This window comes from Amblyraja radiata, chromosome 33 (genome assembly GCF_010909765.2).
Source record: "Amblyraja radiata isolate CabotCenter1 chromosome 33, sAmbRad1.1.pri, whole genome shotgun sequence".
Taxonomy (NCBI): domain Eukaryota; kingdom Metazoa; phylum Chordata; class Chondrichthyes; order Rajiformes; family Rajidae; genus Amblyraja; species Amblyraja radiata.
Window position 1 is genome coordinate 29,385,233 of NC_045988.1, and position 13,091 is coordinate 29,398,323.

Below are 13,091 nucleotides of genomic sequence, written 5' to 3' on the forward strand. Positions count from 1 at the left end.
TTTCCTGGACTTGCTAGCTTATCCCCCTGGTTTGGAAAGAGGCAGCCAGAGAGATGATGAATTCTTAGATTTTCGGTGGTCCACATGGACAGAAGGAAGCAAAGCTAAACTCTTCATGAGAGTAAGGAAACCGAGAATGTTAGAATGAATGAATGAATGAATACGTTTATTGTCATTGCACAATACTGTGCAACGAAATTCCATTACATCTCCTCCGGTTAAAAACAATACAAACACGACAACCATTGACACATATGTACACTTATTAGTGAAAATAAATAGGTGTTTTAAAAGAATTTAAAAGAATTTAAAAGAATTTGGCGGCATTTCTTAGAATTACATTTTGCTTCCCCAGCATTCTCTGTTGGAATTTAGCTCTTTTATCGCACATGGGTAGAAACTATTCTTTAGTCTACCGGTGCGAGCCTTCAGAGTCCTGAATCGCCTCCCAGAGGGTAGCAGAGTAAAGATACTGGGTAGCGCTGGTCTGTAGGGATCTTTCTTTAGCCTAGCTTGAATGCCGGCTCGACAACCGCGCTTCTGCCGCCTCCGTCTGCGCCGCCTCCCGCACCGTCCTTTCGGTAAGATGATCCACTCGGACTCCGCTGGGCGGGTGATTTCTGCCGGTATATCGTCGTTGTGGGAGCTCCTTGCGAACTCTAGTTCGCTACACAGCGTCCCAATCCTCAGAAGGTCCTGCCGGTTGTGTTTTGAGTCGCAGGTCCACAGACAGACGGACAAGACAGACAAAAACAAAAACATCCACACGGGGGAGAGCAAAGCCGCTGCATTCAGGTGCGCCGCCATTTTCCAATGGGCTGGTCAACCTTGCATCAACAGTAGAAGAAAAGGCTGGAAGCTGTGATTAGGAGCATTGTAACATTGGAACATTGAAAGGGCAGAACTTCCAGGAGCATGATTCCACAGAGGGATCTCGTGATGCAAATCTGTAGCTCCCTGAAAGAGGTATTGCAAATAGATAGAGTGTTAAAGAAGATGTGTGGCATGCAAGTCTTCATTGGTTGGAGTGTGAATGTAAAGACCAGGATGTCATGTTACCAGTTGTATAAAACTTTGGTGAAGTCACATTTGGAGTATTATGACTAAACACAAAAAGCTGGAGTAATTCAATGGGCCAGGTAGCATCTCTGGAGAGAAGGAATGGGTGATGTTTCCGGTCGAACCCCTTCTTCAGACTGGTTTATTAGGTATTGTGTGCAGTCTGGTCTCTCCATTGAAGGGAAAGTATGAAGAGGGTACAGAAGAGGTTCGCCAGGGTGCTGCCTGGATTAGAGAGTATTAGCTACAAGGATAGATTGGACAACTGGTGCATTGGAGACTGCGGAGTCTGCCTGGAACATGCTGCTTGGGGAAGTGGTGGAAACATACAACAGCAACATTTAAGAGGCATTTGGACGAAAGTATGAACATGCAGGGAATGGAGGGATACTGACCCTGTGCAGACAGACGAGCAATTTAAATTGGCATTGTGGTTGGCACCGACATGATGGGCCGAAGGGCCAGTTCCTATCATGTACTGTTCTATGTAACAGAGCACTTGACAAAGCATAAAATGATCGAACAAATTCAATCTACATATATGGAAGGAACATTTTATTTGACAAATCGTTTTACCATTCACTAGCTGTGTCGATGAGGGAAAGCCAGTTGGTTTGGGCGGCACGGTGGCGAAACGCTAGAGTTGCAGCCCACAGCGCCAAAGACCCGGGTTCGACCCAACTCGTTACAGAGTTTGTATGTTCTCCCTGTGACCTGCGTCGGTTTTCTCAGAGATCTTCGGTTTCCTCCCACACTCCAAAGACGTATAGGTTTGTAGGTTAATTGGCTTGGTATCTATCTATACATAACTAAAGCTCTGAACTTGTGCTCTTCCGGTTTGCACGGTTTTTCTACTTGCGCAAAAACGCCAGCTCACTCACCATTCTCCTGTGCTGCGAGTGCAACAAGTTTTGTTCCGATCGGTGGTATTTTTGAAAAGTTAGTGCGGTTTAAAAATCTTAATAATCGCGCTGCGCAGATTGATCTCCTCTCCTGCCAGTCAGCTCCGCGGGGATTGGTCTCCTCTCCTGTCACTCCCTGTGACAGTCCACCCTTTCCTGCGCCAACGCCTCTTTATTGGAGCTGAGGGAAGCTGTGGGTGGCCGGCGGAGGTCTCCAACCGGACACAATTTTCGGAGGGACCAGAAGCGGCGCAGCGATAGAGATGTCGCCAAACGGAAAGCGGTGAATCCGCAATCGCAACGCGCCGCAGCTCCAGCCCCTTCCCCTCTGGTCCCCCTCGCTGGCTCCTGACCCCCTCCCCCGTGATACCCCTCTCTCCCCCATGGCTCTTCCCCCGTCTTTTCTCTGAGCTCTCATTCCCCCACCCCCCCCCAAAGGCCGGCGCGGCCATAGCTACTGGTGCTTCTGGGCCGAGCCGAGGATCCGCGCCGACGGATGATGCTCCTCCGGGGCACGTATGAAGGAAGAGAGCAGCAACCTCGAGATCCTGGGGAGGGTGGGGGAGGAGAGGAGATAGAGGGAGAGAAGGGGAGTAGGGAGGGGAGAGGAGTTATTGAGGGAGGGAGGGAGGGAGTGACTGAGGGTAGGGGAAAGGAGAGGGAGAGAGAGGTGAGGGAGGGATTGGAGGAGGGGAGGAGGAGAGGGGAAAGAAAAGGGAGGGTGAAGAGGAGGGGGGGAGAGGGGAAATAAGCTGCGCCTGTGCAGTTGGGGGCTATGGGTAAGTGGTGGAATATTTAGTTGGAGGACCAAGCCTCCTGTGTGACAGGGACCCCCCACTTAGTCTAGTAATTGTATAAATGTAAAAGATTGTCCCTAGTGTGTGTGTGTGTGTGTGTGCTGCCACGGAAATCGCTATCAAAACATGCGGGGGACACAATTTCTTGGCGGCCGTGCATGCACACACACGTGAGGCTTCGGCCGTGGGCTCTGTGGACGGTAACATCGGAAGCTGACCTGATTGGTGACCATCTCCGAACTCCAGCAACAGCAGCTTCATCCGCCCTGAATCGTGGGGCTTGAATCGGCTCGTTCGCGGGGCCTTTCTTCGGCCGGCGGAGGCTTCAACATCGGGAGCTTCGATGCTGCAGTTTGGATTTTAAGCTGCGCCGGGCGCTGAAAGACCCTGCAAATGGGCCGATTCAGCCCTTAGAAAGTGTCTGATAAAGTTTGAATTACAAAACATGGGGAGGATTGTCCCCCACATCTCAAAGCATGGGGGGGACGTGTCCCCCAGTTCCTCCCCCCCCCCAGGATTTCCGCCTGTGTGTGTGTGTGTGTGTGGAGTAGTGTTAATGTGCGGGGATCGCAGGTCAGTTAGGATTCGGTAGGCCGAAGGGCCTGTTTTGGCACTGTATCTCTAAACTAAAGCAAGCTAAAATGCAGTGTCCTTGGAATTTAAAATGTTATTTTATAAAATACCTTTCAAGTTACTGCATGAAATTAGGCTCATAGGGTTTATGTTTAGAGATACAACACCTTCAGCCCACCAAATCACCAGATCAGTGGTCACCCATACAATAGTTCTATTTTACACACTAGGGGCAATTTACAGAAGCCAATTAACCTACAAAACTGCACAACTTTAGATTGTGTGAGGAAATCGGAGCACCCGGAGAAAACCCATACAGTCGGAGGGAGAATGCACAAAGTAAACAGGCAACACCAGGATTCAGTCAAACTCTGATCTCTGGTCATGTAAGGCTGCAACTGTGCCTTTGCACCATTGTGCCGCCCCGGTGTGGAATTAAAGATTGGTTCACACTTGATGACGAATGGAAATTAATGTGCAAGGTCCTTCCTAAATTGTAGAAACTGTGGATTTGACAAGAATCAACTTCTCGTGCACTTTCTTGGCCTGGCCCATCATGGGCCCATCAATCTCTCTAACATACACTCGCACCAACACATTCTGTGTCCACTCCAAACGCCTGCTTGGGAAAGGAGAGAAAGAGAGACATCAGTGCTGGTTTGAAAGAGGAGTATGTGAAAGGAATAGCATAGCTACAGAATAGAATAGCATGGATCCAGGTCAGTGATCAGCAACTGTCAGAGAAATGGGAAAAATTGTGAGTTGATGGCCAATTTGTAATGCTTTGAAGGAGTCAGGCTACCCCACGCGTTTACCCTGCACTCTGGGTCATCGCCCCCCAGTGCTGCCATGAGCATTCCCTGGTGCCCACTGAAGGACGTTGAACGATGAACGAGGAAGGACAGCAGCAGCTTCTCCACTAGGGCCAGGAGCCAACACCACTATTAGAAGGTGGAAAATGTTTTTTAGAAGTATAACAAAAATAAGTAGTTTAAGCTGTTCTCCTGCCCCTGGAACTCAGAAACTAAAATGCCAGCTGACCTGAAAATTACCGCTACGAATAAAAGGTCAGTATTACTTGTCCAGAATTCTGATTGTCTTGTTCACAGCTTAGCAACAATTTCATTTGGCCCAGTAGATGTGTCTTTCTCAGGTTATCAAACCCAAGCATAATGTGCTGTGGTCCGAGCTATTATAATTTATTTCAGTGACTTATTTGAAGGAATCAAATGAAATATATCTTTGTTGTCCATTGATGCAAAGCTGAATGGGGATAATGAATGCCAAGGAAACAAAATGGTATGAATGGGAATTGGACAGGGCTCGACAATGAACAGGATGTGGAGAGATGGAATATCATGTGGAGATATACTGAGTTTGTGTAGGAAGAAACAAATGCAACTGCTTATTAAATAACAGGGGACTGGAGAATGATGCTTCTCAAACGGGCTGGATGTCCTTGTACACAGAGATGTAGCTTGAAATTTGAAGAGCAAATGCTATGGTTATACTTTGTTAGAAGAGGTTTGGACTTTAAGGATAAAGAAGCGCTACAATTAAATAGCGTTTTGATAAGACCGTTTTTGGAATATGTACAGTTTTGGTGCTTGATCTAAGGCAGGATGTTTCTGTCATCCTCGGACTATCGACTAAAGCTGGCTTTACCTTGCACTAAACGTTATTCCCTTATCATGTATCTATACACTGCAAATGGCTCAATTGTAATCATGTATTATCTTTCTGCTGACTGGATAGCACGCAACAAAAACTTTTCACTGTACCTTGGTACACGTGACAATAAACTGAACTAAACAAAGAGGAATATAGAAGATAGACACAGAAAGCTGGAGTAAGTGGGACAGGCAACATCTCTGGAGATAAGGAATGGGTGACGTTTCAGGTTGGGACCCTTCTTCAGACTAGTCAGAGGAAAGGGAAACGAGAGATATAGACAATGATGTAGAGAGATAAAGAACAATGAATGAAAGATATGCAAAACAGTAACGATGATAAAGGAAACAGCCATTGTTAGCAGTTTGTTGGGTAAAAACGAGAAGCTGATGCTTGTGTGGGGGAGGGATGGAGAGAGAAAGGGAATGCCAGGGTTACTTGTAGTTAGAGAAATCAATATTCATCCCACTGGGTTATAAGTTGCCCAAATATGAGCAATGATTCACCAATTATATCCCTGGATTGGACCAGAGCCATTGAACCATTGGATAGCCTCCTCAGGAAAAAGTAGTCTTTGCACAGAAGTGGCTTGGCGGCATATTTAGCAGCCACAGTCTGAGGCTCTTCAGCAGTGCTACAGTCGTGGCAGAGTTCACACTCATCAGCATGCCCCCAGCTCACGCTCGTCAGCACACATCCCCAGCTCACACTCAACAGTGCACTTCTCCAGCTCTCACTCGTCAGCACACATCCCCAGCTCACACTCAACAGCACATTCCCAGCTCACGCTCGTCAGCACACATCCCCAGCTCACACTCAACAGCACATTCCCAGCTCACGCTCGTCAGCACACATTCCCAGCTCACACTCATCAGTGCACTTCTCCAGCTCTCACTAGTCAGTACACATCCCCAGTTCACACCCATCAGCATACTTCTGAGTTCACATTTGTTCGCACATCACTGAGTTTGCCTTCATTTGCACACTTCTCAAGTGCCCATGGCTGTAGCACTGCTGAAGTGCCTTAGGCTGCCACTAGTAATTTCATTTGCACACTTCTCGAGTTCTGTGTGAAAGTAAAAGTAAGTGAAATATGAACTGCTCAATATCTTTCTGTTTATGCTTTTTGGACTTCTCCCACAGACACGAGTTTGACTCTGAGCAGATTCCCGATTTGACAAAGGATCTCTACCTGCAGGATATCCATTGTGTGGGATCCCTGTGCAAGCTCTACTTCAGAGAATTACCGAACCCACTACTCACCTACCAGTTATATGAGAAGTTCTCAGTAAGTACTTTCACAGTGAGTGTGTCAAAAGCAATGATCAGGGGTTAATGGTTGTATGATTCTATTGGCAGTGATTTTACACAACTCCATATCATGGCAATCAGATCATCATTAGCCCAGCATGTGCCTGGCTGTGGATTTGTGCTTTCTTTGATCAGGGAAACTATGCCTCACTGCTGGCTGACATGGACACGTTTTACTTCTGCTTCTCCCTTGCAGTCATCACTTTCATGCTGTCATCCTCAGTCCCAAGTCCAATGCAAGGGTGGCCTCAATGCAGTTAGAAGAGGGTGGCTGAGCATTTGTTGACACTCACTAATGCCCACATAGGCCTGTGACATTAGTGATGGATTCCACTTGCTCTGGCCATCGTTCACGAGTTTACCAGCACAACATGAGATGGATCATTCATCTGTGCATGTTTACGTGACAGCATGCGGATCATAACTCATTATTTTTCAGTAGGTGAATCGACTTTGGTGATTGTGCATGCAATAGAGAGTTCCACAATTGTGACTTGACAATTGCTTCAGTTAACACAGTTGCTTTAGTTGACTTCATTGTAAAGGGGAAAATGTACGGCATTTTCCCAGAGTAACGTGTATTGAGAGTAAACGGTACACGCAGTGAATGACCATGCCACACAGACCCAGAGAGCATTGTCACTGAGGAACAAACTAGGGGCACCATAAAACACAGGACAATAGCTAAACTCTCAGGCAATGCAAACAGAACAATACAAAGTATACAAAATCATGAGAGGAATAGATTGTGTAGATGCACAGAATCTTTTGCCCAGAGTAGGGGAATTGAGCACCAGAGAACATAGGTTTAAGGTGAGAGAGGGAAACATTTAATAGGAACCAGAGAGGTAACTTTTTTGCACAAAGGGTAGTGGGTGTATGGAACACACTGCCAGAGGAGATAGTTGAGTTATGTACTATTGCGACGTTTAAGAAACAATTTGCCAGGTACATGGATAGGACAGGTTTAGAAGGATGTGGGCCAAATGTAGGCAGGTGGGACTAGGGTAGACGGGGCATGTTGGTCGGTGTGGGCAAGTTGGATTGAAGGACCTGTTTCCACGCTCCATGTCTCTTCCATTTGTCTCTTCAGTTAATTTTCCAGCATATGTTAACATTTATTGCAACATACTCTGGTGTTTGCATTTATTCACTTGCAAATGAACAAGGGTAGTGGTGAAGGTGGATATGACAGTGGCATTTAAGAGACTTTTGGTTTGACGCATGGATATACAGGGGATGTGGATCACATGCAGCCAGAGGATATTAATTTAGCTTGGCATCATGATCGGCACAAACATGTGGGCCGAAAGGCCTGTTCCTGAGTTGTTCAATATACATGATGAACTGCACAATACACAAAAGCGGGGATAAAACTCTAGCCCCTCAGCCTTGACTCTCATCCCTACCCACGCAGGTTGAAGAGGGAGGGCATGTTGTGTTGGGGAAGTATGCAGGCTGTGCATCATGTTTCTGTGAGAGTACTGTTTACTTTCACCACTTGTGTCCTGCAGGATTCTGTCTCAGTGGCTTCTGATGAGGATCGCTTGGTTAAAATTCATGATGTGATCCAGCAGCTTCCTCCTCCTCACTACAGGTACCTGCACACAGACTGGTGAATGCTTTGAAAGCCCCAGTGTATTTCTCAGTGTCTGTCCTGTCATGTAATTCTTCAGCTTTGGGAAACATGAAGAGGTTGAATTTCAAATGGATTAAAATCTCTGTGTTCCTTTTCAAAGTGGGAGTAGTATCTCTGTAATTTCTGGTACAGACAACACAGTTGCAGCACACAAATGAAGAGAGCTAACTGCTGTGACATGGGTAGGTTTGGGTGTTGGGACTGCGTTTCTGGCCTGCTGTAACCCCACATTAGTTACACAACTATCTTTATTGCATCAAAACCTTGAATCTTCTCACCTGGGACACCTTTGCACGCAACTTCTATTCACGACTGTTGTCACGAGTTACAGTGCCCTCCATAATGTTTGGGACAAAGACCCATCATTTATTTATTTGCCTCTGTACTGTATAATTTGAGATTTGTAATAGAAAAAAATCACATGAGGTTAAGGTACACATTGTCAGATTTTAATAAAGGCCATTTTTATACATTTGGGTTTCACCATGTACAAATTACAGCAGTGTTTATACATAGTCCCCCCATTTCAGGGCACCATAATGTGTGGGACACAGCAATGTCATGTAAATGAAAGTAGTCATGTTTAGTATTTTGTTGCATATCCTTTGCATGCAATGACTGCTTGAAGTCTGTGATTCATGGACATCACCAGTTGCTGGGTGTCTTCTCTGGTGATGCTCTGCCAGGACTGTATTGCAGTCATCTTTAGCTTCTGCTTATTTTAGGGGCTAATCCCCTTCAGTTTTCTGTTCAGCATATAAAAGGCATGCTCAATCGGGTTCAGATCAGGTGATGGACTTGGCCATTCAAGAATTGACCATTTGTTTTAGCTTTGGAAAAACTCCTTTGTTGCTTTAGCAGTATGTTTGGATCATTGTCGTGCTGTAGAATGAACCAATGAGTTTTGAGGCATTTGTTTGAACGAGCAGATAGGATGTGTCTATACACTTTCTCGTCTGTCCACAAGACCTTTTTCCAGAACTGTCGTTGCTCTTTTAAGTACTTGGCAAACTGTAACTTGGCCAACCTATTTTTGAGGCTAACCAGTGGTTTGCATTTTGCAGTGTAGCCTCTGTATTTATTTTCATGAAGTCTCCGGTGATCATTGACAAATCCACACCTGACTCCTGAAGAGTGTTTCTGATCTGTCGTACAGGTGTTTGGGGATTTTTCTCTATTCAGAATTCTTCTGTCATCAGCTGTGGAGGTCTTCCTTGGCCTGCCAGTCCCTTTGCAATTAGTAAGCTCACCAGTGCTCTCTTTCTTTTTAATGGTGTTCCAAACAGTTGATTTTGGTAAGCGTAAGGTTTGGCTGATGTGTCTAGCAGTTTTATTCTTGTTTCTCAGTCTCATAATGGCTTCTTTGACTTTCATTGGCACAACTTTGGTCCTCATGTTGATAAACAGCAATAGAAGTTTCCAAAGGTGATGGAAAGACTGGAGGAAAGACTAGGTGCTGAGAGCTCTCTTATACCAGCAATAAAGAGGCATTTAAACGCAACTGAGCAATTACAAACACCTGTGAAGCCATGTGTCCCAAACTTTATGGTGCCCTGAAATGGCCTTTATTAAAATCTGACAATGTGCACTTTAACCACATGTGATTTTTTTTTCTATTACAAATCTCAAATTGTGGAGTACAGAGGCAAATAAATAAATGATGGGTCTGCCAACCTCCTCTTGGAGAGTGCTTCAGAACACAGTGTGCTCATTCCATCACTACACAGCAACCCTTTGTCACTTTACTTATGTCCAAGTTGTGAACAGTCTTGCATTAACATCACTGGGGGATGAATGCACATCACTCCTGTAACTTTTCTACTTGTTTTTAGTTGGCTGCCTTGCATTAGGGTGCATTGTGACTGTAATACTTGTGAAATTTCTGCTTTCTGTCCTGAACATTGTGCTAACATGTAGTTAACTTGTGTTTTGTTGGCGTCCAGGACTCTCGAATTTCTGATGAGGCATTTGGCTCAATTGGCAACCTACAGTTATATCACTAACATGCACACCAAGAACCTGGCTATTGTCTGGGCTCCAAACCTTCTGAGGTGAGATCAAACAAACCGATTATCTCAGAATCCGTATCGCACTGATGTTGACATTGTGCCACTGCTCTATAATATCATCAATTTAAAACACACTGTCATTTTCAATATGGTCGACAATTGCCTGCTGTTGCTGGCAGTAGCTGTGATGGATGGTGCTGGAACTGGGTAGTAAAAAGCATCCACAAACATATAACTGGTCAGCCCACGGGTTTACTGATGGGGCTAATGTTACACATGTTAAAGTGAGTGAAGAGTAAAGAATAGTTGTAGTGGCTCATTCACATTTCTAACTGTATGACAATAGACAATAGGTGCAGGAGTAGGCCATTCGACCCTTCGAACCAGCACCGCCATTCAATGTGATCATGGCTGATCATCCACAATCAGTACCCCGTTCCTGCCTTCTCCCCACTCTGCGTGAAAAAGTTTTTCCTCATCTCCGTTCTAAATGTCTTACCCCTTATTCTTAAACTGTGGCCTTTGGTTCTGAACTCCCCCAACATCGGGAACATGTTTCCTGCCTCTAGCAAATCCAAACCCTTAATAATCTTATATGTTCCAATAAGATCCCCTGTCATCCTACATTCCAGAGTATACAAGCTCAGCTGCTCCATTCTATCAACATATGACAGTCCCAACATAGAAACGTAGAAAATAGGTGCAGGAGTAGGCCATTCGGCACTTCGAGCCTGCACCGCCATTCGATATGATCATGGCTGATTATCCAATTCAGTATCCCATCCCTGCCTTCTCTCCATACCCCCTGATCCCTTTAGCCACAAGGGCCACATCTAACTCCCTCTTAAATATAGCCAATGAACTGGCCTCAACTACCTTCTGTGGCAGAGAATTCCACAGATTCACCACTCTCTTTGTAAAAAATGATTTTCTCATCTCGGTCCTAAAAGACTTCCCTCTTATCCTTAAACTGTGACCCCTAGTTCTGGACTTCCCCAACATCGGGAATAATCTTCCTGCATCTAGCCTGTCCAACCCCTTAACAATTTTGTAAGTTTCTATAAGATCCCCCCTCAATCTTCTGAATTCTAGCGTGTACAAGCCGAATCTATCCAGTCTTTCTTCATATGAAAGTCCTGCAATCCCAGGAATCAGTCTGGCGAACCTTCTCTGTACTCCCTCTATGGCAAGAATGTCTTTCCTCGGATTGGGAGACCAAAACTGTACGCAATACTCCAGGTGTGGTCTCACCAAGACCCTGTACAACTGCAGTAGAACCTCCCTGCTCTTATACTCAAATCCTTTTGCTATGAATGCTAACATACCATTTGCTTTCTTCACTGCCTGCTGCACCTGCATTCCTACTTTCAATGACTGGTGTACCATGACAACCAGGTCTCGTTGCATCTCCCCTTTTCCTAATCGCCCACCATTCAGATAATAGTCTACTTTCCTGTTTTTGCCACCAAAGTGGATAACCTCACATTTATCCGCATTATACTGCATCTGCCATGCATTTGCCCACTCACCCAACCTATCCAAGTCACCTTGCAGCCTCCTAGCATCCTCCTCACAGCTAACACTGCCCCCCAGCTTCGTGTCATCCGCAAACTTGGACATGTTTGGGTCATCCTGGGAATTAACCTGGTGAACCTATGCTGCACTCCCTCAACAACAAGAATCTCCTTCCTCAAATTTGGAGACCAAAACTGCACACAATACTCCAGGTGTGGTCTCACTAGGGCCCTGTACAACTGCAGGACCTCTTTGCTCCTATACTCAACTCCTCTTGTTATGAAGGCCAACATGCCATTCACTTTCTTCACTGCATGCTTACTTTCAGTGACTGATGAACAAGGACCCCCAGATCCCGTTGTTCTTCCCCTTTTCCCAACTTGACACCATTTACATAATAATCTGCCTTCCTGTTTTTGCTACCAAAATGGATAACCTCACATTTATCCACATTAAACTGCATCTGCCATGCATCTGCCCACTCACCCAACCTGTCCAAGTCACCCTGCATCCTCCTCACATTTCACACTGCCACCCAGCTTTGTGTCATCTGCAAATTTGCTAATGTTATTTTTAATCCCTTCATCTAGATCATTAATGTATAATGTATATTGTAAATAGCTGCGGTCCCAGCCTTGCGGTACCTCACTAGTCACTGCCTGCCATTCTGAAAAAGACCCGTTAATCCTTACTCTTCATTTCCTGTCTGCCAACCAATTTTCTATCCATGTCAGCACTCTACCCCCAATACCATGTTCTCTAATTTTGCCCACTTATCTCCTATGTGGGACCTTATCAAATGATTTCTGAAAGTCCAGGTACACTACATCCACTGCCTCTCCCTTGTCCATTTTCCTAGTTATATCCTCAAAAAATTCCAGAAGATTAGTCAAGCATGATTTCCCCTTCGTAAATACATGCTGACTCGGACCAATCCTTCTACTGCTATCCAAATGTGCGACTATTTCATCTTTTATAATTGACTTCAGCATCTTCCCCACCACCGATGTCAGGATAACTGGTTTATAACTTCCTGTTTTCTCTCTCCCGCCTTTCTTAAAAAGTGGGATAACATTAACTACCCTCCAATCCACAGGAACTGATCCTGAATCTATAGAACATTGGAAACTGATCACCGATGCATCCACAATTTCCAGAGCCACCTCCTTAAGTACCCTAGGATGCAGACCATCAGGGCCTGGGGATTTATCAGCCTTCAATCCCATCAGTCTATCCAACACCATTTCCAGCCAAATGTGCATTTCGTTCAGTTCCTCCGTCACCCTAGATCCTCTGGCCACTAGTACATCAGGGAAATTTTGTGTCTTCCTTAGTGAAGATGGATCCAAAGTACCTGTTCAACTCGTCTGCCATTTCCTTGTTCTCCATAATAAATTCACCTGTTTCAGTCTTCAGGGGTCCAACTTTGGTCTTAACAAATGTTTTCCTCTTCACATACCTAAAGAAGCTTTTACTATCCTCCTTTATATTCTTGGCTAGCTTACCTTCGTACCTCATCTTTTCTCCCCGTATTGCCTTTTTAGTTATCTGCTGTTGCTCTTTAAAAGTTACCCAATCCTCTGGCTTCCTGCTCATCTTTGCTATGTTCTACTTT

General features: G+C 45.2%; 1 protein-coding gene across 6 annotated transcripts in view; it reads left to right on the plus strand.

Annotated features, from left to right (window-relative positions):
* Nucleotides 1-13,091, plus strand: part of arhgap32 (Rho GTPase activating protein 32) — a 539,690-nt gene that overhangs the window by 479,863 nt on the left and 46,736 nt on the right. For all 6 annotated transcript variants that reach the window (XR_004416763.1, XM_033049880.1, XM_033049882.1 and 3 more), the window contains 3 exons: nucleotides 6,146-6,290; nucleotides 7,828-7,910; nucleotides 9,896-10,003. Coding sequence is in view for 5 of the 6 variants with exons in the window: in XM_033049880.1 (XP_032905771.1) it covers nucleotides 6,146-6,290; nucleotides 7,828-7,910; nucleotides 9,896-10,003 (336 nt within the window). In the remaining variant the exon portion in view is untranslated. The remainder of the gene's footprint in view (nucleotides 1-6,145; nucleotides 6,291-7,827; nucleotides 7,911-9,895; nucleotides 10,004-13,091) is intronic.